At 45.3% G+C, this 27,682-nt stretch overlaps 1 protein-coding gene across 11 annotated transcripts in view; it reads left to right on the top strand.

Moving 5' to 3' along the window:
* The first annotated feature begins 208 nt into the window (after positions 1-208).
* The window catches only part of LOC133370315 (CD2-associated protein-like), a 51,731-nt gene continuing 24,257 nt past the window's right edge, over positions 209-27,682 (top strand). For 3 of the 11 annotated variants that reach the window (XM_061596469.1, XM_061596472.1, XM_061596473.1), the window contains exons 1-6: positions 210-287; positions 9,290-9,447; positions 17,710-17,770; positions 21,052-21,176; positions 24,194-24,284; positions 26,220-26,311. In XM_061596469.1, coding sequence (XP_061452453.1) covers positions 284-287; positions 9,290-9,447; positions 17,710-17,770; positions 21,052-21,176; positions 24,194-24,284; positions 26,220-26,311 — 531 coding nt within the window. In that variant the 5' untranslated portion in view covers positions 210-283. Of the gene's footprint in view, positions 288-9,289; positions 9,448-13,391; positions 13,518-13,549; positions 13,729-14,307; positions 14,386-17,709; positions 17,771-21,051; positions 21,177-24,193; positions 24,285-26,219; positions 26,312-27,682 lie in introns of those variants that run through there. The other 8 variants (XM_061596467.1, XM_061596468.1, XM_061596476.1 and 5 more) reach the window with 7 other exon arrangements.

Consider the following 27,682-nt stretch of genomic DNA (forward strand, 5'->3'; position numbering starts at 1 on the left):
TCTGTTTGTGGCAAGCAAACCCACTGGCCTGGCCTGCCTGATGACAGCCTGGAGCCCTCCCTGCTCCTTCCTCGACTCTCTCAAGAAGCCGCCTCACCTGTTTGCCTAGTCTGGGCCCGTCCCTCCCTTCCGTGCGCACCAGCCAGGCTTGTCCTGACTGGTCTTCTCACCGTGCTTCATCATAAAGGGAGCGCCTGGCTTCCTTCTCCCACTTTTCCCAGAAAAGCACAGCAGGCTGGATACATGCAGAGGGAAACAATAGCAAACTGAGGAGGCAGCCACCATGGGTAGGTTTCAGGGGCCACCTTTGAGTCCCGCAGGGCTGGGATGATTTCTTTACTGCATGGATTTATATGTAACAGAAATCGTACACAGGCTGCACCAGCGCCATAGGGCACCACCTCTGAAGTCAGTGGTGCAACACAGCACAGTTATGTAGAGTCACATTTCCCGTGAATACTATGACTGATCCAAAAACTTGATGCTGGCAGTTCCATTATTTAATGGACATTCTTTTTGTAAAATAGATGAGCTTAATATTAGTGAAAGAGGAAGGGCAATAAAAAAAGTGTGTGTATTCCTGGGATTTGGATTGTTGTTGTTGTCAGCATTTTAAGCTTCTAAACCTTATAATGAGACTGGCATCCCATGAAGGGATGAAACTGCACTTGCTCTGTGTGTGTGTGTAGTACTAGGCACACATTATCCCTGTGGCCTCAGAGCAAAATTTCATAAATTAGACTTTATTGTTACTGATGGTATTGTTATTGATGTTACTATTATTTTAGTGTGTGGCAGCACCTACATTTTGGAACTCCCTGCCTATTGACATCAGGCAAGCACCTTCACTGTATTCTTTTCAGTGCCTGCTGATTTTAATTGACTGTTAAATTTTTAATGACTTGTTTTTAACTGTTTTTATTGATAATTTTAATATTTCTTGTATATCGCATAGAGGTTTTGTTACAATCAAGCAGTATATACATTTTAATAAATAAATAAATAAAATAATGCATAATTAGGACATTAAACTTGTCAAGGATTATCAATACCTCGCCACAGTCATTAACCAAAATGGAGACAATAGTCAAGAAATCAGAAGAAGGCTAGGACTGGGGAGGGTCGCTATGAGAGAACTAGAAATGGTCCTCAAATGCAAAGATGTATTACTAAACACTAAAGTCAGGATCATTCAGACCATGGTATTCCCGATTTCTATGTATGGATGTGAAAGTTGGACAGTGAAAAAAGCGGATAAGAGAAAAATCAACGCATTTGAAATGTGGTGTTGGAGGAGAGCTTTGTGCATACCATGGGCTGCGAAAAAGACAAATAATTGGGTGTTAGAACAAATTAAACCAGAACTATCACTAGAAGCTAAAATGATGAAACTGAGGTTATCATCCTTTGGACACATAATGAGAAGACGTGATTCACTGGAAAAGACAATAATGCTGGGAAAAACAGAAGGGAGTAGAAAAAGAGGAAGGCCAAGGAAGTGATGGATTGATTCCATAAAGGAAGCCACAGACCTGAACTTACAAGATCTGAACAGGGTGGTTCATGACAGATGCTCTTGGAGGTCACTGATTCATAGGGTCGCCATAAGTCGTAGTCGACTTGGAGGCACATAACAACAATTAGGACAGAAAGGAAATAGTACTTTAATTGCAGGAGGCTGGTGGGGGGATGCTTGATGGCCCCTATTTTTATGCCCCTCCCTTAGCTACAGTTTTAAAGTCTCCAGGGTGCATAATTGACCCCTCTACCTCTATTCAAGGGCCCCCTTGCTCCCTAACCCACTCCACCAAGCCATGTCTCCCTGCGGCTCTGTCCCTGGCCAAGGAACTTGCCCTGGCCTCCAGCTCTGCTTTGCTTTCTTGACCCAGATCCAATGTATATTTGGTTCTTGAATTTAATAGGAGCGTCTGGCTAGCCTTTTTTACTTTGTGATGACCCTCATCCATTGTGGCCACTGTTTTTAGAAGGGGATGGGAGGGCAGAGTATGTGTGTGATTCAGCTAACATTAGAAGGAGCCCAAAAGTAGGGCTTGTGGATTTAATGACGGTCCCAGTGATTCCAGCACTGGGAGAAAGGAATGCACCATCTGGAGCTCAGATAAAGTTGCTTGGGGGCCGGCTAGAGGTTGATCCACCAGCTACTGGTTGGCCAATGCTGCTTTATGGAAGGGGGTCCAGCCTGACAACACTGTGAAGAATCTTCCTCTGGGACAAGGGAAGGAAACACTAGTCCCCTGCTAGGAAAAGGGGGCCTGAGGGTTAAAGCCTTTGCCAACCTGGTGCCCTCCATATATTTTGGTCTACAACTCCCATCAGCCCCAGCTGGCTCTCTGCCCCCACTGCAGGCATTAATACAATATTCTCAGCAATAGTAAATTATCACCAATCTACTGTTGTAAAAGGTGTCTGTGCTAAGTAAAACTTAGTTGGATACGACCCTACTATTTTCTCCTTTACATTCTTGCATACAAATATTTTGCTTCATACATCTGACAAAGTGGATTTCAGATGAGGGCACCAGGTTGGCAAAGGCTGGTTATTCCATAATAAATTTGTTAAACGTGAAGAACATAGAAGAGCCTGCTGGATCTGGTCAGTGGCCCATCTAGTCCAGCATCCTGTTCTCACAGTGGCCAACCAGGTGCCCCAATGGGAAGCCAGCAAGCAGGGACAAGAGCACTTCCCCTTTCCCTGTGGTTTCCAGAAACTGGTATTCAGAAGCATACTGTCTCCGACTGTGGAGAAAGAGCAGAGCCATTGTGGCTAGTAGCCTTTGTATTGTTATCCTCCAAGGATCTGTCTAATCCTTTTTTAAAACTGTCCAAGTTGGTGGTCATCACTGCCTCCTTGGGAACCAAGTTCCATAGCTTAACCTTTCCTCAAAGGGGGCTGCTCCATTTTGGTTGCCCTTTTTTGAATCTTTTCCAAGTCTACAATATCCTTTTTGAGGCGAGGCAACCAGAACTGTACACAATATTCCAAATGCGATCACACCATAGATTTGTATAACAGGATTACGATATCAGCAGTTTTGTTTTCAGTATCTTTCCTAATGATCCCTAGCATGGAATTTGCCTTTTTCACAGCTGCCGCTCACTGGGTCGACATCACTGTGACCCCAAGGTCTCGTTCCTGCAATTAAGTTTTTTTTTTTGCACTGACGTGTCATTTTACATTTGTTCATATGTTCATTGTTCACTTTACATTTGTTCATTTCATTTGCTATTTTACCGCCCATTTACTTCATTTGGAGAGATCCTTTTGGAGCTCTTTACAATCTATTTTTTTATGAACAAGCACAGATCCCAATACCAACCTTTGGGGGATTCCACTTTCTACAACCCTCCATTGCAAGAATTGTCCATTTTTTCCTACTCTCTGCTTCCTGCTGCTTGACCAGTTCCTGATTCACAAGAGAACCTCCTCCCTTATTCCATGACTGCTAAGCCTACCCAGGAGGTTTTGGTATGGTACCTTTTAAAAGTTTTGTGAACATCCAAGTACACTATGTCAACTGGCTCACCTCTTTCTAGATGCTTGTTGACAAGGAACTCAAGTTAGTGAGATATAGGGTTGCCATATTGCCCGGTTAGCCGGGTTATACCTGGATTCTTTTCATGCCACCCGGCACCCGTTTAGCCCCTTAGGTGGTCCGGATTCTCAGCTTTAATTTTTAAAAAAATTAAGTTTCTAGGTGGTCCGGTTCTCGATATATACATAAAAATGTCAGCCACCCCTCACTGTTAAATCTTTTTTTACAACAAATCTGACCTGTATAGCACTCCATAGCTCAGTCTAACCCCGCCTGTTCAGGAATGCAGCCAATCAGTGTGAAGCCAGTTTGGTTGACCAGTGCAGTGTCTAGAAAACCTCATTGCAATGCCAGAAAATTGTGGTCCCCCCCCCCGTTTATCTGAAAATCTCATAAATTGGGTAAGTATATACATTTCAGCTTTTTTTCCTCTTGTGTGCAGGAGTCAGATCCTGGGCAGTGTTTTCAAAACCTTCCCAATACTTGCTTTTGTGGGGGTAAAAGCATGCTAATCCCATATGCCCAGAGTAAATCCCATTGAATTCAATAGGACTTACTTTTGAGTAGACATGGTTATGAATGTGCTGTAAATTAATGGGACTTTGGAGTGAATGTAAGAAAGAATTGTTTGTGTTCTAACTATTTCTGTCCCCTTCCAGTCCTATTTTAAAGCAAGTAGGCAGGTATTACAGTTTCTATTCTGTAGGAAACTAATACTGATTTTTTAAAAAACTAATACTGATTTTTCTGCAATGACCAACTGGTTTGACAATAAACTATTATATGGGCTGTATGTATTTATACATCTGCAGTGTGTGTATGGAGTCTTTCCAACAACCCTGTGAGGTAGGGTTGGGAAACCAAGGCAACTCACAATAGGAAATAAATCCCTTTAAAATCCAATAACCATAAAGCAAGAATAAACAGTTGGAAAACAGTCTAAAGGGGCATGATTCTGAATTTTGGGTTGGGTGAATGAAGTTTATTTATTATTTGATTTATATCCCGCCCTTCCTCCCAGTAGGAGCCCAGGGCGGCAAACAAAAGCACTAAAAGCACTTTAAAACATCATAAAAAACAGACTTTAAAATATATTAAAACATCTTTGAAAATATTTTTAAAAGCTTTAAAAAAACATCTTTTTTTAAAAAAAGAAAAGGCTTAAAAATATAGTAAAAAGCAATTCCAACACAGACTCAGACTGGGATAAGGTCTCAACTTAAAAGAACAAGTTGAAAGAACAAGTTCCTTATCACTTGAGGCTGTAGTTCTCTGCACACTTCCCAGTTTGAGTAAGCCCCATTGAATACATTGGGACTTGCTTCTGAGTAAACAAACATCGGATTGCACTATAAATATATTTACAGATTGTGTAATTCATAAACATATTTGAGAGTCATGTTTATATAAATATTTCTTCATACTGTGTCCCAATAAGTATTTGATTTCACACTATGGTTGTAGATGATTTTTTCCTCTACATTTTAAGTGTGCCCTTCTTCCTGGGGGTGGTCATGGTTTTCCGTTGTTTTCATCCTGAGGGGAGGATAGGCTGAGAGATGGTGAGTAGCACATTTAAGGTATCTTCACCTCCCCCTTTTTTAAATTTGTGTTTATTTTATATTTCTCCAATATCTTCCCCTGGCTGTTTTTATGTATTTTAAATATTTTTACATTAAATAAATAGGAAATCATAATTGTGAACCTCCCTAAAAGCAATTTACCTATCCTTATGTTTTGGCAAAGTGATGGTGTGAAGGCATGCTGGTAGAACAAGAGACCATGTTTGAGACATGTTATAAGGTGTATGAGGACTTTGTCACACATTACTTTTTGAGACCTGTAGATTCATGTTGGAAAGAACATGTGCACGTATTGAATGGTGGCTTGGGTGCTGTTTTTTCAGTCTACGCTGCATGCGTAGGGAAGGTGATACATCATTTGGCAGCTAACTTCATAACGTGAGAATGAAAAACATTTGGATCACCATTCACTTGTTTACTTTTCTCACTATTGAGACCACTTCATATATTACTTTTTCATACACAGAAATTTAATCTTTGTATAGGAAAAAGTATTTTGTAAAATATGAAGGACAGTGGCTGCCCAGTCAGTATAACCACTGTACAAGATGTACTCAGCCACTGTAATTACCTTTTTGTTTTGAGTGTCTTGTTGTCTGGGTCTTGGTTCAGGTGTGTATCCAACTTTGATGTGCTTATGGAAGGGGTGTGCAAGTAGTGCCCCCCCCCAAGTGTGGAGGCTTGAACAAACATTGTGTTATGGAAAACCAAAGTCTGTGTGAAAGTACATATTTGGGGATGCCATCAGTGTAATCCTAAACACACTTAATAAATAATATTGAACTTGCACGTCACTAAATATTTTATGGTCCTGTCCATAAGCACCAGGAGTGTAGTCGCCCAGGGGGTCTTAGTCCCTGTGCTTTTTTGGGAGCAGGATCCCTATGTCTCCAAGCATCCTACAGTCAGCATGAAAAGGGAGTGTGTTAGTCACTGAGAAGAGTCTTCTAATATGCTTCGTTGCCTTTCCTGCTGATTGGAGCCAATCAGAGTGAAAGGAGGTGAGTCAGCCACTGAGAAGACTCTTCTCAGTTGCTAACGCTCTCCACTTACATGCTGATTGGCTCCTAGAGATGTTTGTTGTTGTGAGAGAATGCATTAACAAAGATCTCATTCTTAATCCAGGAGCAAAAAAGGGTGTACGTGGCTGCAACTATCATGAAGGGACTCTGCACTTCTGAATTTTCTACTAAACAACTGATAAATACCTATGTAACTTTGTGTCTGGAGACTTATTATTAAGAATCGCTTTCCATAACTGTAAGGAGGTATGTCCACATGCATGCATCCCAGTCACCTAAATGAGGGGAGACAGCAGCATAGGGACATAAGCAGATGTCTTATACCAGGGGTTCCCAAACCATTCTTCTACATAGACCACTTGAAAATTGCTGAGGGTCTGAAAGTATCTGAAAATTTACTATGGGCATATGCAAGATAATTAACTCCCACTAGTGATAAGAGCAAGAATTTATAATTATTATTTTAGTTAAAACAAGAGGCTTATCAGTACTTTGAAGAGGTTGTTGTTGTTATGTGCCTCCAAGTCGACTATGACTTATGGCGACCCTATGAATCAGCGACCTCCAAGAGCATCTGTCATGTACCATCTTGTAAGTTCAGGCCCGTGGCTTCCTTTATGGAATCAATCCATCTCTTGTTTGGCCTTCCTCTTTTTCTACTCCCTTCTTTTTTCCCCAGCATTGTTCTCTTTTCTAGTGAATCATGTCTTCTCATTATGTGTCCAAAGTATGACAACCTCAGTTTCATCATTTTAGTTTCTAGTGACAGTTCTGGTTTAACTTGTTCTAACACCCAATTATTGGTCTTTTTTGCAGTCCATGGTATCCACAAAGCTCTCCTCCAACACCACGTTTCAAATGAGTTGATTTTTTCCCTTATCTGCTTTTTTCACTGTCCAACTTTCACATCCAGGACTGGGTGTTTCATGATGCCCGGTGGGGGGGGGGAGCAGGAGAGTAGTCGCTAAGACAGACATCCTGGCATTGGTAATCTAATTAGCAAGGTATGTGTGGGGCTGTTGCACACTTCCAGGCCCAGTTTCATTTTGAGTAGGGAGGTTAAACCTGTGTAGATGTGGTTGATCAAAGGGAGAAGAAATTTTGAGTTAAGCAAAGCTCGCTTTTATAAAACCTAAGAAACATACAGATACTTTGAATGTCTGAGTGCCTGCACCAGTGGAATACTGGAGGAACTTGTAAAACTTGCTGCTACAGTATTTAGAACTGAGCATGTGGTGTGAAAGACTCCTTTTCTAACATGTTGGCTTCTTGTTTTTCTCCACCCACCACATCTCTGAAATATATCATATATGTAATGGTTAACCGGACTGGTGCCCTGACTTACTTTATGTTTGTTGCTATTTTGTGTTTTTACAGTATTGTGTTTTTATATTGATTGTGTATTTTTATTGTTTTTATTATATTTGTAAGCTGTGCTGAGCTCTGTTTTTAACAGCAGAAGGGCAGGGTATAAATCCTCTTAATCAATCAATAAATATTCCATAGTGTTGGAAAATAGAGTCTAGGCATTTAAGGCTGAAAATGTAAATTAAAAAAAAAAAGATTTCTCACATCTTTCCCCAGTTTTTGGTGGTAATTCCTAGGCACAAAAACAAAACAACTGGACAGTCCAAATATTAATATGCAAATATTTGCATAATATGCAAATTAGCCTGCCCGGATTTGTGGAACTGGGATATGGCAACCCTAGTGAGATAGGATCTACTTGTAGAAGCCATGCTGACTCTGCTTCAGCAAGGCTTGTTTTTCTACTTGCTTGGATATTTTATCTTTAACAATGCTTTCTATCCGTTTTCCTGGGACAGACATTAAGCTAACTGGCCTGTAATTTCTAGTATCCACTTTTAAAATATTGGCGTTACATTGGCCACTTTCCAGTCCTCAGGTATAGTGGCAGATCTGAGCGACAATTTACATATTTTTGTTACAAGATCAGCTATATCTCATTTGAGTTTTTTGAGATGGGTGTATACTATCTGGACCCGGCAATATGTCAGTTGTCTATTAAGTCTAGGACTTCATCTCTCATCACCGCTGTTTATCTGCCTCAGTTCCTCAGACTCCCTTCCTGCACTTCAGGCACAGAATTCATTTTGTTTCTCTTCAATCTCCTTATCCTGCTTTAGCACACGTTTGACTCCCTTGTCATCCAAGGATCCAACTGCCTGTCTAGATGGTCTCCTCCTTTGAATGTATTAAAATGTTTTTTTGTTGTTGATTTTTATTTTTAGCAATGTGTTCCTCAAATTCTTTTTTAACATCCCTTGTTACTTTCTTACATTTCTTTTGCCAGAGTTTGTATTTCTTTTTATTTTCCTCATTTGGAAAAGACTTCCATTTTTTGAAGGAAGCCTTCCTGCCTCTAGTAGCTTCTTTTACTCTGCTCATTAACCATGCCGGCATCATCTGGGCCCTGGTAGTACCTTTCCAGATCTGTAGTATACACCCCAGTTGAGCTTCTAATATTGTGTTTTTAAGCAACTCCCAAGCATTTTGGAGTGATCTGACCCTCTTGACTCTGTCCTTTGACTTTCTTTTTCCCAATCGCCTCATTTTTTGAAAGTTTCCTATTTTAAAGTCGAAAGTGACCTTATTGGGTTTTCTTGGCAGTTAGCCATTTACCTATATGTTTAATTTACTAGCACTATGGTCACTGCTCCCTATTGGTTTGACAACGTGAATGCTTACATTTCACACCAAGTCCTGGGTGCCACTTAAGATTTAAGTCCAGGGTTGCTGCCCCTCTTGTTGGTTCCATGACCAACTGTTCTAGGGCACAGTCATTTAGGGTATCTAGGTGCCACAAGAGTCTTTGGGCACTTCCAGACCGTCACTATTTTTCATTGGGATTCAATCACATTCCAGCAAATTCAGGTTGTGCAATTATAGTAGATCAAGAGCTCTTGTGCAACAACCCCCCTTGTCCAAAAGATTGGATTTGTGGGATAGCACTTGCTTGGATGCAACATCATCTAGCCTCCCTGCAAACAAATCAGGATGAATGCTCAATAAACAGGTCATCTGGAAGCACCCATAGTTGTCTTTGTTGAAGTGATGCCGCCGATGTTTTGGGGAAAGCTTATTTCTGCTGCTCTTCCTTTGTCCTTCAGAGGTCTTGGTCTTGGTGGACTTTGAGGGGCAGTTGGGCGATGAGCTGAAGATCACTGCTGGTGACATCATCCACAAGGTGCAGCTGGGCCCTGAAGAAGGGTGGCTGCAGGGAGAGCTGGATGGCCGGGTGGGGCTCTTTCCGCGGCAGTTTGTGCAGGTGAGCAAGAACCAGGGCTTACTCCCAGGTAAGCATGTCTAGGATTCTAGGACTGCCGCCTTAAGGTGCACTTGAAAAGCATGGTGGAGACAAACTTGTGTTTGCAAGCATGTGTCTCATACATATCTAGGAAGGGCCACAGCTCAGTGGTAGAGCACCTGCTTTGCATGGAAAAGGTCCCAGATCTCATCCATAGCATCTCCAGGATGGGCTGGGAATGTCCACTGTCTGAAACCTTGGACAGTCACTGCCAGTTAGTGTAGACAGTTCTGAGCTAGAGGGGCCGACAGTCTGACTTAGGATAAGGTAGCTTCCTATATGGCGATGGAAACTGAGTGTGAGTGGCCTTTGGGGCGGGAATGGGGGGTGGGACTGGGATTTGCCATGGCTGAATGTGTGCAAAGGCCTTTTGTTCCATGATGGGAGGAAGGTGGGATATCAACGTAAGAAAAGGAGGAGGGTGGGCAGGTGACTAGTCATGTAGAAGAAGGAAGCTGTGCCTTGTAGAACAAGGTGACATCTCCTCTTCTGTGACAGCAGTTCAAGGTGTAGGAGCACGGTCTTCATCCTCCCCTGCCCACCTGAGGCATGCCCTCCTCCCAGGCTTGTTCTCCCTCCTCAGCTTTGTTCAACTCTGGTGAAGGAACCGGCTGGATATTTGCCTCCTGCTGGAGTTTATGTCCAAATAATGCAAATTTCCTGAGCTTATTTGCACCTCTGAGGACAATTTGTTTAAATGCCGTCCCGCAGGGAAGCTGCATGGATCTGAGCAACGCGTGGTTTGTTCTGCAGTTCTACCTCATAAAGCATGCCACAACCCTATTCTCACCTGCCTGTGGCCAGCGTTTGCCTGAAGCCCTTCTGTTGCCCAGCCCCTGGAAGGAATGAGCGGCTGCGTGGAAAGCTATGCAGGGCCCCTAAGTCAATGGGCACGTGTGCATCTCTGCACAGACTCTCCCACATTCCAGCCAGAGGTGGGAAGGGCCCAATGGAACCTCCTTGTCCAAACAGTCTCTAGGTTCTGTGGCTTGTTCTGTGCTGGGGTCTGCTATGAGATTAGCAGCCTAGGTGGAGTTTTGGCCATAAGGTGTCAAAAGGTGCCTCCAGACTGTTACAGCTTTGCAGGAGGGATTCAAGCGCATGCTGGAACTTTAGGTTTGTGCAATTAAAGTGGATGAAAGGGCTCTGTTGCCCTGGAGCAACAATTCCACTTCAAAAGAATGATCAGACTTTGGCAGTTTGGAAAGTGACAGGGAACTGTGCTGAAAGAGTAGGGTGCACTACAGATTAATGGGAAGACATATAAACATCCTGGGAGCAAAGCAGGATGAATGCAGGACAAATGCTCATTTCTGTCACATAACCTTCCCGCAAACAAATCAGAATGATTGCTCAATTAAGACCAGACATTGTCTAACTTCCACGCTTGCATTGTGCAAGCAAATCAGAATGAATGCTCAACAAACAGGTCACCTGGAATGGCCAAACATATCCCAGTTCTAGTAATGCGGGTGTATTGGGCTATTTGTTTCTATTGTCTAATTTGAGGTGCAGTCCATACCCTCTGCTTTGGGAGAGAGATGTACATGGAGGCATTTAAAGGAAGGGGTGCCTTGAACTACTAGTGTGGACTACTACTAGCCAGTGAGGAAAGGTAGTGAGATACATGTCAAGACACCCCTTTCAACGGAGAGATTTACAAACATTCCCTGTGCAGGTATGCTATTTGTTTAACACAAGAGCTGGTGTGGTGTAGCGGTTAGAGTGTCAGACTGGGACCTGGGAGACCAGGGTTCAAATCCCCGCTCAGCCATGAAGCTTACTGGGTGCCCTTGGGCCAGTCACTGTCTTTCAGCCTAACCTTCCTCACAGGGTTGTTGTGAGAATAAAATGGGGAGTGGAAGAACCATGTTTGGATGCCACCTTGAGCTCTTTGGAGGAAATATACATCTAATAATAAATAAATAATAATACATTTAGACGTATGCATGCATCAGGGGAGGGTTCAAGACTGTGCCCTGTGCTGCACCCAACCTCCATGCTTTCAAGGTCACATCTGTACATAAGCTCCATGTAGGTGACCTGTAACCTGTAACAATGTGGAGTACCAGGGTTAGCCCAAGACATTTGCTGATGGTGTCTGCCTCCTACATACAGAAGCTGACCAGACTGTTAGCTGAACCTTACTTTGACACTGGCAATGGGACAGGATCTTCCACTATACCTGAGGGCAAGAGGCCAGCCTAGGGGGTGCAGGATAGGCTATGTGTCGTACACAGCCCTGTCCCTCAACATCTCGCTGCTGCCACTTCCTGCCCCGGTCTGCCTGGCACCTGCTCACTGCTTGCTCAAACAAATGCCACAGCAGGTGGTGTTGCCAGTGTGAATCACATGACCAGAGCAACAATTGTGTATGTGCAGTGCCTGCTGGAGTGCGTGTCCCGGGCTGGCGCCTTCTCTGCCTGCTTCCTCTGTCAGGGGTCATTCCCAGTCGTGCTGTTGGTAATGAAAGCGACCAGGCAGGAGAGCCCCGGCAGCACATGGAGCTCACAACAAGCAAGCCGTGGGGAGGGAGGGGGCTCAGGAGGAACAGCCAGGGAGGATGTCCTCTGTGGCTGCTCTCGTACCCTGCAGAATCTGCCACACGAGGCAGGGGCCTCCCTCTGCCTAACAGCAGGACCGGTCCTGGACACAGCGCATGTGCCGACTCTTATGCACACCTGGCTGTGCACATATGGGCCGCTGTGGAGCTGTGACCTTGAGGTCCCATGCACCTTGAGGTCCCATATAGGGAGGCGGGCCCAGAGGGCCCCAACATCTCCCCCCAGCTGTACTTCTCTGCACATGTAGAATGTCAGCGCAGCGTTCAGGCCACTTGCGCTAGGATTTTCTTTCTGTCACTGAACATAGGCAGTTCTTCCCTGTATCCACTCCTGCACCTGACTCTGGCTCCTTGCAGGTTGCCAGGCAAAGGAGTCTGACGAGATCCTTCCTTTAGTGAAAATGGTCCTTGAATCGGCTTGAATCAGCCTGGGAGTCAGTGGGTCCGTCCCGCCTGCAATCAGCCAGAGCCCTCCTTCATGGCCGGAGGTTGGGTTGGATGCCCCCTTGTGTTCACAGCCATAATTCTGTGAAATAAGCAAAGCAGATGATCTTTGCAGGAAATCAGCAGAGCCACAGCTAAAAAGCAGGCATGCACACACATGCGCACCCTCCCCTGCAAGGAACTCCTTTTCCTCTGCATGCCATAAAGGTGACACAACCTTCCCTTTTCACCAAATGCAGCCTGGCTTTCGCTCAGAGCAGGTGTGGTCCCTAATCATTCTCAGGGACTTTTCCACTCCTGATAAAGGAGACCCCTTTCTGCAAACTGCTAATTGTTTCTACGGTGGTGAATTTCCCACAGTCCCATGGACAAGGCACTTGGTGAAGTTATCAGCTCTTTGCTCTGTGTGTGTGCTTGCTGGAATCCAAGCCAGTAAATAAGACTTCGAGTCAGGCATTTCGCAGGCAAGGGAATTAGGAACATGCAAGCAAGCATCCCCTCTGTGTTTAATCATCATAATTGTTTCTCGAACAAATTGTAAATGGGCTTTTTCAAACGGTCACTTATCCTCCCAAAAGCCTTCTGAAGCAGGCCCATTTTACAGTTGAAAAACTGTGGCTGAAAGGCTGGGACTTACCTAAGACTGCTTAGTTAGTTTGTGACTTGAAAGGGTGAGATTTGAAACCATGTTCAGTTCAGCTTCTTCAGTTTTTAATATGCATTATGGCCCTTCTCTCAAAGAACTCTGGGAGTTGTGGTGTATGGAGAGTGTTGAGGGCTCTGCGTGTGAAAACAGGTTTGCCACCACATTGAACTACAGTTCCCAAGATTCCTTGAAAGAGGAGGAGCCAGATATGTTGTTCCATCTTGCTTTGCAGGGTGCATAGGGAGAAGGGGTGTGTCCCTTCCTGAGGCCACACCCACTCACTATCACTACATATGTTTGGGACAGATGCCTCCTTTTCTCAGCTCACTCTCCACCGGGATGCCTCCTGCCACCCCAAGTCGTTATCCTCTCCACCAGGTAAAGTGGGGGAGAGGTCTATGTTTATGAGGACCAGGTAGTTCCTTTGCAGGCTGCACTCTCAGGAGTTCATTGGAGCCCACCAGCAATCCTAAACCTTCCAAGGGTGATGCTCTTTGCTTTGTGTCTTGGGAGCAGCAGACAGACGCCGGACTCCTGGGTTCCTTTCCCAACTTTGGGTCACAACTGTCAAGAACGCCTGGTTTGTAAGGTTGTCAGCTAACATGATTCTGTGGCAAGGAATTGTGGGGGGCAACATCTTGCCTGAATTAGGGCCTCTGGGAGGACATGAGACAATTGGTTCTCACAGCTGAACTTAGTTAATTAGGCACAGAGCAAGAATTCTATATTTTAACTATGCACTGTGCAAAAGAAGTACTTCCTTTTATCTGTCCTGAATCTTCCCAGATTGTGTGCTCAGGGTGTCAAGAACGCCTGGTTTCTAAAATGGTTCTGTGGCAAGGAATTGGGGGGGGGCTTTTTACCTGAATTAGGGCCTCAGGGAGGACATGAGACTGTCGGTTCTCACAGCTGAACTTAGTTAATCAGGCAGTAAGCAAGAACACCTGCTTATCAGCTGAGACTGGTACTTCAAGGCCACAGGCCTGGGAAGGCTGGAGATGTGTGTGACCATTAGGCATGAAAGCTCCACAAGATTTCATCATCAGAAAACCCCCTGATTGGCTGATTAATTCTTGGCTGTTGCTGGACTTTTCCCCATAAGAATAGGACCAAGAGTTTAGGTCATTGTTCCCCAATGTTCTTTGGTGCTACCTGATGTTGGGGTTCCATCTTCTATCCAGGCTGTACATCTCTAGGGGAGATGTGGAACCATGATGGATGTTACTCTGCTGGTTTACAATCTTGTGTGAGTATAGATTAGGCTGGACAGCTTTGTTATTTTTGTTTGTGATTTGAACTCTCTCTGCATTTTACCTAGCTCTTGGGGGTGTTTGGTTTCAGGAACTATTTTGCTGCTATACTTTTTGCACTTATATTTTATTCTAATAAAGCTATCTTTTATTTACCAGTGTGTGTTCATTTTAGGGGGAATTGGCTCTGAATCCAGCACCTTGGCCAATCGTGTATTTGGGTATTTTGCCTTAAGGCTCCAAGACAAAGAGTGCATTCTTGGCTCTTGTCTGTTGGAATCCTTGGCAGGTCTGTTTCTGGCACTTTGGGTTTCCCCTTGGCCCAGAGTGGGGGACCAGGTTTAAGGGGGGGCAGTCTACCTACCTTGCAGGGTTGTTGTTGGTTTAACTCTTCCCTAGTAAAGGAAGCACAGGTTGTACCTGGCCAGGGTCAATTGCCCTGGACTTGGGAGTTGACCCCGGTGGGAACTTGTGAGTTCTTGATAACAACTAGTGCTTAACCAGGTTACTTGAGACACCTCCTTATCCCTTCGATGCTCCATAGGTCACTGCATCCCCTTCTGCGGGAGAGGTTCTCCTTAAAGTTCCAAAAACAGCAGGAGCAGCTCGCAGCAAGGGTTTCAGTGTGGCAGCTTCTGTTCTGTGGAACGAGATCCGTGTTTGAGATATGACAGGTGCCCATTGCTTGTACTGTCTGGAAACAATTGCAGACGTTTTTGTTTCAACAAGCATTTCCAGCTGGATGAAAAAGTCTCTGCTTTAGGTGTACATTTTAGGTGTTTGTTTTGTATGGTTTTTAAACCTTTCTTTAGTTGTTTATGTACCATTTTTAAAACAATTTTTAGCTGTTTTTATGGTATGTCTGTAAATAGCCTTGACACTCATGTAAATACTGTAGGTGATGCAATAAATGCCACTGAGCGATGGCTCTTCCAGAACCCCCCCCTTTTGAGCTGTGCCATATTGCTGATGAGCTTGCGCTACCTGCTTAATCCATCAGAGAGGATGATGAAAGCACTACTAGAACAGAAAGTCTCAAGCTATGCAAACTGGACGTGGTGATATAACACACACCAGCATCTGTATTAGGGCAGCCAAAAGCTCCTGGGGAATGGGTGGAGGGAGACAAGAGTGCCATCTGGACACCAAAGGCTTCTGAAAGCCACTCCTGTGCCTGTTGCAAAAGAGTACAACTTTTATGGGACATACCCCATACATTTAAAGCATGCGACTTCCCCAAACTAATCCTGGGAACTGTCGTTTACCCCTCAGAGAGCTACTGTTCCCAGGATTGGGGGGGGGGAAGCCATGTGCTTTAAAGGTATGTTGTGTATGTAGCCATACAAATTCCATGCCATGGTGAAGCTGTTCTGTTGACTTCTGTTTCTTGGCAGGATTTTTGGCAGGCAGTTTTTCTTAAGCCCTGCATGCAGTAGCGTAGTGGCAAATCCAGAAGTGCAGGATCGCTTCATAATAGTCACAGCCACACCTCTCCCCCTCCCCTTTTTGCTGCTGGGTTGAGTATGAGGTCCTTGTTAATGCCTTTTCTTCTCTCACAACATCCCGAGGAGCCAATCAGCATGAAAGAGGAGAGTGTTAGCTTCTGAGAAGAGTCTTCTCAGTGACTGACTCGCCTCCTTTCACTCTGATTGGCTCCAATCAGCAGAAGAGGACATAGAAGCATGTTACACTCTTCTCAGTGACTAACACACTCCCCTTTCATGCTCACTGGCTCATTAGATCCTGGAGACATTGGGACCCTGCTCCCAAAAAATGTAAGGGGTCTAAGACCCCGCCAAGACCTCAGACAACTATACCCCTGCCTGCATGAGAAGCTACACTTGTGAAAAATGCCATATTTTATACAACTGTTAAAGGTCCAAGAACCGCCTCATCTTCCTCCCCAACTCCCTCCTCAAGGTACAAGAGCTCCCCTGCCACTTGGAAAGCGTCTGTACCTCAGTGGTAGAGCGTCTGCCTTGCACGCCGAAGGTCCTGAGTTCAATCCCTGATGGTGTCTCCAGGTAGGACTATAGGAGAGAATCCTCTCTGAAACGCTGGAGAGACACTGCAGGTCAGCGTAGACAGTACTGCCCTAGATGGACCAGTGGTCTGACCAGAGCTTGGAAGTAACGAATTACTTGTAATTCATTACTTTGTTGAGGAACTAGTGGGTAATTTCTTTACATTTTGATTGTAATAGAACTAGGAGTAATTTTATTACTTTTGTGGAGTAATTGTAATGTTTCCAGCATTACTTTTGGGCATTACTTGGGGGAAGGGGAGCAAGGGAAGTCTTCTGCTCCTCTAATTTGTGGATGAAAATCATGTGCCTCAAACTGGGCTTCTGTGCAGCGTCGCTCTTCCCTCGTGCTCTGTGGGTGGGTAGGAGGCGACGAGGGAGGAGGTGGAGAGTGAGACGGGTGGAGAAAACAATCGTTTAAAAAAATGGATGGTGGTGGTGAAGAATGGAGTGGAGGGAAAAAGGAGCTGGAGGGCAAGAACATGGATAAAGGAGAAGGAGGCAGCAGCAGAATGGAGATTTTTATGGAGGTGAAAGATGGTGTGTGTGTGTGTGTGTGAATATTGTGTTTGCACTTGGCACACAAAGTGGCCTCCACCACCCTTTCTGGCTACTGTGTTGCATCTGCAGTATTTTAACTTTTTTGCATCTCAGGGGAAAATGTTTGCTTGGGTGAGTATCCCTTAGTTTGTGGCAGGGCAGGGTCCTGGAGGTGGTTGAGTGAGAGAGATTATACTTGCTGGCTGAGGGGTGGTGGTGGCACTTGGTTTGACATGCAAAGATCTGAGCTGTGGCCTCTGCCTCCCTCCCCACCTCCCTTACCAGTGGAGAGACAACTACTGCCATCTTATGGATAAAAAGAATTATTTGTACTACCTCTGTATGTGTGTGTTTATTTTTTAATGTTGTTTTAGGCTACTTAGATGTGCAAGCAGCCAAAGCCAGCAGCTTGTAGGCATTTTTTTAAAAAGTGACTGAAATGTAAACATAGTGATTACTTTTGAGAAAAAGCGAAATAATCAATTACTTTCAGAGCCACTGTAATAATTACTACTTTTTGGGCCATGTAATTGTAACTGTAATTTATTACTTTTTAAAAGTAATTTTCCAAGCTCTGGGTCTGACTGCGAATATGGCTGCCTTCCTATGTTCTGTTCCTCCTCTCCCTGCTGTTTGCCTTTTGCAGCTTTTAGTTCAGGGCCTGGGCAGGATAGAATATGCCGGGAGCTCCCCTTGACCTGCCGGGAGCGTTTCTTTGTTCACAGTCACGTGTGCCCATTTTTCCCCCTTGCCCCAGGAAATTCCAGCAAGCCTCCGGGCAGATGGCACCCAGCGATACCCCCGATCCCTCCGCAGTGGTGAGTGTTGGGGAGGGCTAGCTAAGGGGTGGGCAGGTGGGGCTATTTCAGCCCAGGGGCACAGCTTCCAACTAAGGACAACCGCTGATGAAAAATCTTTGAAAAAACGTAAAACTTTTCACGATAAAACAAAAAAAGCTCTACTTTATTCAGAACCGGTGGGGAGTAGGCAATGTACGTTTTGGATTTTTGGCAAAACCAGGGAGCTTTGGAGGCTGGTGGCTCCGATGTCAGTTCCTTGAAAGTTCAGAGTAAAACCCAGAGCAGATTCACTGCCCTGCTGACATTGGAGCCACCAACCTCCATTGGGAGGGAGGGAGGGGGTGTTTGGGTGTGTGTCTGTACACCATGGGCCTTATGGAGCTAGCAATGTCTGCTCTATGCAGGAGGTGTGATGTGGAACTTTCCACAGTGGTGCAGCTAGGACAGTGCGGACCCTGAACCACCAGTGGTGTCAGGGCTGAAGCACCACCAGTGGTGTCACAGCAGGGACGATGAGGCCATCTTCTGGGGTGCCATTTGCCAGACTTCTGCATGTCAAATAAAGCTTTTATCAGAGGGAAACTCCAAATAAGCTAAGCGCAGATGACATTAGCATTAATGACTAAAGGTTAAGCTGCCATTTTTATTTTGAAAAATAAAACAAATGCAAAGTTCCTTCCTTGTGAGCAACCAAAATGTCACAAAATAGTGAGCAGCCTCTTCAATAAGCAAAAGCAGGGACGAGGGGTGATGCAAAAAACAGGCTTAGCGTTAAAGCCAAAATGTCTGCATAGATCACCCAAAGATTCCGTTTTTATTGTGTAGTTTTAGAAGGGGTAATGGCTAGAGGGCCGTCGTGGCTGTGAGGACCTGCATTGCAGAGTTTAACACATTGCCCTGGACTTAGTGGTCTTACAGGGACCCCTTTAGAGTGTCATACTTCAGTGATGAAGCACATAGCTTAACGTTTCTCCCCCTACCCACCGTTCCACACTTTACAACAGCTTTTGCATTCCTAATACGTTAAAACAAAAGTCAAAACAAAAAATTGCCAACCCTGATTTTAAAAAGGAAGTAATACTCTGAGCACACACAGCTTCACATTTTAAACTCGCTGAAATCATAGCCCCATGCAGAACTAAAATGGGGTTTACTTTTGCAGCCTTGATGCTCAATCCATTTTTTGGTAATAAGCATCATTTTGTTGTAGAAAAGGATAATTATATTTAAAGTGAAAATGAACATCTGAATCCATGTCTGTGCCCATCCCCTCCCCAGACGATAAGTGGCCTGAATGCTGTCGTGACCAGAGTCAATACCAGCGCCAGTGGGCCTAGGCCGGATCATGCTGGCACAAGTCCTGCCCCATCCTCACTTGTCATTCTCCCGGACAGTGGCTCCCAACCCTTTTCCCCCACAGACCACTTGAAAATTTCTGAGATGCATGGCGGGCTACCTAGTCATTTCTCTGTCTGTTGTAGCAATTGTAATATGCTGTACTAGATGCTGTATGATTATTAATTGTATTTTAATTGCTTCTTTTATTCTATGTTGTAATACAGTTTGAATTCCATAGAATTCAAATTGTAATACAGTAAAAAACAAAAAGGAAAGAAGCAATAAAAAATGAAAAATCAGTATGAGTATTGAATGTTATGGACATGCCATCTCCCATCCTCGACCACAAATGCACAGGCATACTGAGGACCACCGGAATAAAGCTTGTGGACTGCTAGTGGTCCACAGACCACAGTTTGGAACCCCCTGCTCTAAGAGGAGGGGGGCTGGACTTTGGCCCCAAGGTCCCACTCCAGCTGTGCCACTACTCTCCAGACCATCTTTCCAGGCCAGAGGAGGCACAATTTGAGGGCATTCTTGTGACATGTGGGGTGAGTGATGGCTCTGCAATGCTGCCAGCCGAAGCCCATTGAAACTGGTTCAATTGGTGCAACAGCTCTTTCTCCCAAAGACCCCTTACAGGAGGGGTCTTTCATCCTTAGACCTGTATCTTTTTTTGCAGAAATACCACTCTCTGGATTCTTATGCTGGGTTGCATGGAAGCGAAACAGGCCTGAACCTGGTTGAGAGGGATGCTATTGAGGAGTCTCTTTCAATGTGGTGCCCACCAGATGTTTTGTACTGCAGCAGTGATCTGCTGCACTGGCTGGGGCAGATGGGAGTTTTCATCAAAGATGTGGAGAGCAACAAGTTAGGGAAGGTTGCCTTAGTACAGAAGGGGCAACCCAAACAATCAGGAGTTTGGATAACCTCCCGTATTATGTATCCTAATGCTTCTTCTGAAGCTTGCAGAAAAGACCGACAAGTTCATCTCTTGGCCTGTTTAAATGAGCCTTCCCCAACCTGGTGCCCTCCAGGTGTGTTGGACTACAACTACCATCAGCCCGAGGCGGTACAGTTGTTGGTAGTTGTAGTCAAAACGTCTGGGGGTCACCAGGTTGGGGACTGCCGCTCTTGATGAACCCCACTGGGCCATGAGAGTAAAGATCGTGATTTCAACGTTCTTTGTTCCCACAGGGCTTCCGGATTGGGGTTTATTGTGAGATTGTTTTTGCTCGTGATGCACGTTTTCTGCAACATGCACGTGGTGTACCTGGCAACACAAAGCCAGCATCCCACCCACCCCCACTTTAATCAGATCTCCTGTTTTCATGGAAAATACAAGTTTAAAAAATCTGTTGCCAAAGACCTCTTTGTAACATTGGGAAAGGCCTTCAGCCTCAGCTGCTCCAGGGAACCCATTCCAACCCTTTAAATCTAGATATTTATTTAACTAGATTTATGGACAACTTAATTTAAAAAAAAATCTCTTAAGTAATTTACATAAAATAGTATAAAATATTCATAAGTTCATAAAATCAATAGGCTTTAAAAACAAGACATGATACAAATATATTAACAGTGTTTAAGAACAAATATACACAATGTCCAATATGTCTGGGTAGGCTCGCTTAAATAAAAAAGCTTTTAGCAGCTGTCAAAAATAGTCACAACTATTATGGGCAAGCGCTACTCTTTGAGGCATGTTTAATTCACGGGGATAGGTTGCAAACTCTGGGGCCCATGGGGATCTTGGCACTGTGAATGTGTGTGTGCGTGCGTGCTCTCTCTCTCTCTCTCTCTCTCTCTCTCTCTCTCTCTCGCTCTCTCCTCTCTCTCGCTCTCTCTCTCGCTCTCTCTCTTGCTCTCCTCTCTCTCTCTCTCTCTCTCTCTCTCTCTCTCTCTCTCTCTGTTTTCCAAGTCTGCTTTCTCCCCACTTCCCATATTTATATTTTCTGCAGCCCATGCTGTGAAACAGCTGCCAACAGCGAAGCAGCGCTGGTGCAAGGTCACTTTCCCCTACGCCCCAGCCAAGGAAGATGAGCTGGAGCTGTCCCCTGGAGAAATGGTGCAGATCTTGGAGGAGGTGAGGGGGATGTATGACTGTGGGCTGGGATCCTGGAGCCCCTCTGACCTAAGTGGGATGGGGGGTGGGGGTGCACTAGACATTTAAAGCAGTATCATCCCACTTTAAACAGTCATGGCTTCCCTGAAAGGAGCTCTAGTTTGTGAAGGGTGCAGAGAGTTGTTTGTTGATTGTTAAACCACTCTGGGAACTGTTGCTCTGTGAAGGGGTCTCCCGGCAACTCTCAGCACCCTTCACAAACTACGGTTCCCAGGATTCTTTGGGGGAAGCCATGATGGTTTAAAGTGGTATAATAGTGCTTTAAATGTACAGTGCAGATGGGCCCCGTGTGAGGGAGAGTGTGGGAGAGGGAGAGTGTGGGAGAGGGAGAGTGTGGGAGAGGGAGAGTGTGGGAGAGGGAGGGAGAGAGGGAGGGAGGGGCATGCTGTTGGAGACGGACACTGTTTCCAGTTGCTGATTTATTGTGGGATGCAGGCTTCTCATGCATGCAAGGTTGGGGGGGGGTTGTGTGTGGGTTGATGCTCTTTTTGCAATGTCCACATGGTATCGTTGCCATCAAAATGCCAGCTTGCAGTCCACACTGCCCCCCCCATTTAATCCACATGTATCCTTTCCAGGGAATTTAAAAACAAAACAAAACACTAGTTGCCAATGACCTGTTGGAATATGCAAACTTGCATGTAGGGAGATGCTCCCTTTAAGGGATGTTTGGGAAATATCCCATGTACCTGTTTACCATGATGTAACTTCCTAACGGGTGGGATTAGTTACTCCTATTTCAGTTTATATTTTTTTAAATACCAAACATGACCCATTTGGAATATCTCAGCAACCCATTTACAGTATTAAGCCCCTTCCTGATGCAAGATTGTACCCTTGAAATACGCAATTAATTTAAATCTGGATTCACTCTTTACACCTGTTTCCAGGCAACTTTAATGGAATAAGCACTTCACGTGTCAAGCACAGAAATGTGGGGAATCACCCTCTTTGCTTGTGGCTGGTTGCCAGGAATACTTAAGAGGTTGACAGGTCTCTTTGCCTTGTGTCTTCATCAGACCTCTGGGTCGATTGCGGAAGGTGTTGGGATCTTGCCTTTGACTCCTTCCTCTGTCTTACTGACATTTGACTCATGCCAGTTCCCTTCTGTGGGCCAGTGGGATGGTGCAGTCGGAAGAGGGAGGCCCTTCCAGAATGGCACAGGCTGTTAAATAATAATAGTAATAATTTACTTTGTGGGTCGCCTATCTGGCCAATGGCCACTCTAGGCGACGTACAATTTAACAACAATACATTACATCATAATAAAATACATCATAAAATACAATATAACAATAAAACAATAAAACAGTTCCAGTACAGAGTAGTAGGCTATTCGTCGTAAAAATTTAACCCTCCCCGTAAGTCCCAAAGGCCTGTCTGAAGAGCCAGGTCTTCAAAGCTTGGCGGAATACATTCAGGGAAGGGGCATGTCGAAGGTCATACGGGAGGGAGTTCCAGAGAGTGGGGGCCGCCACTGAAAATGCCCTCTCTCTTGTCCCCGCCAACCTAGCTGTTTTAGTTGGCAGGATTGAGAGAAGGTCCTGTGTGGCTGATCTTGTTGGGCGGCATGGTTGGTGGCGCTGGAGGCGCTCTATCAGATAAACTGGGCCGAGACCGTATAGGGATTTAAAGGTTAATACCAACACCTTGAATTGGGCCCGGAAAATAACTGGGAGCCAGTGTAGGTCAAACAACACTGGGGTGATGTGTTCCCGGCGGCGACAGTTTGTAAGTAGTCGAGCCGCAGCATTTTGTATAAGTTGTAATTTCCGGACCGTTTTCAAGGGTAACCCCACGTACAGCGCATTACAGTAATCCAACCGAGAGGTGACCAGGGCATGTACCACCAGTGGGAGCTGATGAGCAGGAAGGTAGGGCTGCAGTCTACGAATGAGGTGTAATTGATACCAAGCTGCCCGGCTCACTGCCGAAATCTGAGCCTCCATGGACAGCTTGGAATCAAGAACAACCCCAAGGCTGCGGACCTGGTCCTTCAGGGGCAATTTCACCCCGTCGAACACCAGGTCAACATCTCCCAACCTTCCCTTGTCTCCCACGAGTAGCACCTCGGTGTTATCAGGATTCAACTTCAGCCTGTTCCTTCCCATCCATCCACTCACGGATTCCAGGCACTTGGACATGGTCTCCACAGCTGACTCTGGTGAAGATTTAAACGAGAGATAGAGCTGAGTGTCATCCGCATATTGGTGACACTGCAGCCCAAATCTCCTGATGATTGTCCCCAGCGGCTTCATATAGATATTAAATAGCATGGGAGAGAGGATAGAGCCCTGTGGCACACCACAGTTGAGAGGCCAAGGGTCTGAAACCTCCTCCCCCAATGCTACTTGTTGATGCCTATCGGAGAGAAAGGAGCGGAACCACCGTAATACGGTGCCTCCTATTCCCAATCCCTCTAGGCGATGTAGAAGGATACTGTGGTCAACAGTATCAAAAGCTGCTGAGAGATCGAGGAGGACAAGAAAGGTGAATTCTCCCCTATCTAATGCCCTCCTCAAATCATCTACCAGAGCGACCAAGGCTGTTTCAGTTCCATGTCCAGTCCTGAAACCCGATTGGTATGGATCCAAATAATCCGTTTCATCCAAGTGTGTCGACAACTGATTAGCCACCACTCGCTCAATGATCTTGCCCAGGAATGGTAGATTTGAAATTGGGCGAAAGTTATTCAAAACTTGGGGATCCAAGGAGGACTTCTTCAAGATGGGCTTTACAATTGCCTCCTTGAGTGCTAATGGCATTACACCCTCCTCCAAGGATGCATTGACCACCGCCTTAATCCCCTCGCCCAATTTCTCTTTGCAGCTCACAAGGAGCCACGATGGGCAAGGATCAGTTAGACAGGTGGTAGGCTTCACAGTCGAGAGCACCTTGTCCACATCCTCAGAAGGAAGAGGTCGAAACCGATTCCATTTGTCCGGGTTGCAACTGTTATTTCCCTTCTTCCTTTACAGATTGAAGATGGCTGGTGGCTGGGGAGGAAGAAGGGACAACTGGGAGCATTTCCATCCAACTTTGTGCAAGAGCTAAACAGCATCCGTTCAGGTGGGGAGCACAAAGTTAAGGGAGGCCATGGGGGAGGGGCTGGTGCCTCTGCAGCTTCAAGGAGCCCCACCTGAGGTAAATTGGGGGGGGAGCAGAGCTAAGGGTGTATATTATTAATCGAGATTAAACTGGACTCTTAGCTAAATGTGAGCCAACAGTGCGATGTTGGGAGAGATGTCCTCCTCAAACTGGGTGGAAGTAATGAGTGGGGTACCACAGGGCTTGGTCCTGGGCCCAGTGCTCTTCAACATTTTTATTAACGACTTGGATGAGGAGGTACAGAGCATGCTTATCAAATTTGCAGATGATACAAAATTGAGGGGCACAGCTAATACCGTGGAAGACAGAAAGAAAATTCAAAGGGACCTTGATAGGCTGGAGCATTGGGCTGAAAACAACAGAATGAAATTCAACAGGGATGAATGCAAAGTTCTACACTTAGGAAAAAGAAACCAAATGCACAGTTATAAGATGGGGGATACTTGGCTCAACAATACGACATGTGAGAAGGATCTTGGAATTGTTGTTGATTACAAACTGAATATGAGCCAACAGTGTGATGTGGCTGCAAAAAAGGCAAACACTATATTAGGCTGCATTAACAGAAGTATAGTTTCCAAATCGCGTGAAGTATTAGTTCCCCTCTATTCAGCACTGGTTAGGCCTCATCTTGAATACTGCGTCCAGTTCTGGTCTCTGCACTTCAAGAAGGATGCAGACAAACTGGAACAGGTTCAGAGGAGGGCAACAAGGATGATCAGGGGACTGGAAACAAAGCCCTAAGAGGAGAGACTGAAAGAACTGGTCATGTTTAGCCTGGAGAAGAAAAGACTGAGGGGAGACATGATAGCACTCTTCAAGTACATGAAAGGTTGTCACATAGAGGAGGGCCAGGATCTCTTCTCAATCGTCCCAGAGCGCAGGACACGGAATAATGGGCTCAAGTTGCAGGAAGCCAGATTTCGACTGGACATGAGGAAAAACTTCCTAACTGTTAGAGCCATACAACAATGGAATCAATTACCTAGAGACGTAGTGGGCTCTCTGACACTGGAGGCATTCAAGAGACAGCCATCTGTCATGAATGCTTTGATTTGGATTCCTACATTGAGCAGGGGGTTGGACTTGATGACCTTATAGGCCCCTTCCAACTCTACTATTCTAAGATTCTATGTGGCTGCAAAAAAGGCAAATGCTATTTTAGGCTGCATTAAGAGAAGTATAGTTTCCAAACTCTCTGAAGTACTAGTTCCCCTTTATTTGGCACTGGTTAGGTTGCATCTTGTGTTCTGCGTCCAGTTCTGGACACCACACTTTAAGAAGGATACAGACAAACTGGAACAGGGAGGGCAATAAGGATGACTGGAAACAAAGCTGTATGAGGAGAGGCTGAAAGAACTGGGCATGTTTAGCCTTCGGAAGAGAAGACTGAGGGGAGATATGATAGCACTCTTCAAGTACAGGAAAGGTTGTCGTATAGAGGAGGGCCAGGATCTCTTCTTGATAATCCCAGAGTGCAGAATATGGAATAATGGGCTCAAGTTGCAGGAAGCCAGATTTTGGCTGGATGTTAGGAAAAACTTGTTGACTGTTAGAGTGGTACGATGATTGAACCAATGACCTAGAGAGGTGATGGCTCTCCATTACTGGAGACATTCAGGAGGCAGCTGGACAGGCACCTGACAGGAATGCTTTATGTTGGATTCCTGCATTGAGCAGGGGATTGGCCTCGATGGCCTTATAGGCCCCTTCCAACTCTACTATTTTAAGATTCTATGAGTGAGGGTGCTGTCTTTCATTTGGGGCTTTCATGCAATTGAGGAAGTCCCCCAATCTTCATGGGGCATAAGATCTGGTTAAGGCCGGGGGGGAGGGGGAAGCAGGCTACAAGTGCTAACTCTCCCTTCCTTTCTCTCCTGAACTGTCACGTTTCAGATATGATTTTCACAGAGCCCAAAGTGGGAGCAGGAGGCAAGGCTCGGCCAAAAATGACCAACGAGACCTTCCTGCTCAGTGACTCTGAGAAGGTGAGTGGAAGGAAGGTCCGGGGCAGGTGCAAAGGGTGGCGACATGAGAATGGACCTTTTCAGTGGTGGCTCACCACTTGTAGAATGCTCTTCCCAGAGATGTGCACTTGGTGCTGTCACGATCTATTTTGAGGCTTCAGGCAAAGATGTTTCTTTTCACCCAGGCTTTTGGTCCTTAACCTGGAGGTATTTGTGGCCTCTTTTAGGCTAGGACACGCTTGTAGTTATGCTGGCTCCATTGTGTCTCTTTGCGAATTCATGGAGGATGGGTGAAGTGCCAGATGACTGGAGGAGGGCTAATGTTGTCCCAATCTTCAAAAAGGTCAAAAAGGAGGAACCGGGGAACTACAGACCAGTCAGCCTGACATTGATCCCTGGGAAAATTCTGGAGCAGATTGTAAAGTGGTCAGTCTGTAAGCACCTTGAAAACAATGCAGTGATTACTAGAAGCCAACATGGATTTATCAAGAACAAACCCTGCCAGACTAATCTTATCTTGTTTTTTGATCGGGTAACCTCCCTGGTAGACTGTGGGAATACTGTGGACATAATATCAAAGCTTTTGACAAGTGCCCCATTATATTCTGATTACCAAGGTAGCTAAATGTGGGCTGGATGGAACAACTATCAGGTGGATCCACAGTTGACTACAGAAACGTACTCAAATAGTGCTTATCAATGGTTCCTTCTCAAACTGGGGGGAGGCAACAAGTGGGGTACCGCAGGGCTCGGTCTTGAGCCCAGTGCTCTTCAACATTTTTTATTAATGACTTGGATGTGGAGGTGCAGTGAATGTTTATCAGATTTGCAGATGATACAAAATTGGGAGGGATTGTTGGAATGTATGAGGTTCAACTCCAACTTGGTGGGTTGAGGCTGCATGGGGTTAATAGGGATAGCTAGAGAGCTAGACCTCTTGCTGGTTGAGGCTATCCCTTTGATCCTGCCGTCTCTTCCCTTCCTGCTAGACTGATAAGTAACAGGATGTTTGATCCCAGTTTCTTCCCGCCTTTCTCTGTGTTCTCTTTCTCTCGAGAGGGGAGCAGACATCTTCTCTTTGTCTCTCCTCTCAACCAGGATGAGGGCCAGCACTGGGAGCAGTGCAGGCTGCTCCAGCATAGCCAGTTAGCTAGATATAGAACTTTTTCCTATCAAGCATGTACTTCCAGAATAAAGTAGTTGTTTCTTATTTTACAGCTTAAAGTCTCTGTCTGACTAATTTGCAGGGAAGGTAGAATCTTAGCAAAGATTCAAACACACACACACACACAGCTCGCTCAATATTCTCCGTTCTGCAGCGCTACACAACTTTGCTACGCATCTCAGTAGAGAAATTCCAACAGGGATAGCAAATAATTTGGAAGACAGAAA

The sequence above is a fragment of the Rhineura floridana genome, chromosome 15, assembly GCF_030035675.1.
Source record: "Rhineura floridana isolate rRhiFlo1 chromosome 15, rRhiFlo1.hap2, whole genome shotgun sequence".
Lineage (NCBI taxonomy): Eukaryota > Metazoa > Chordata > Lepidosauria > Squamata > Rhineuridae > Rhineura > Rhineura floridana.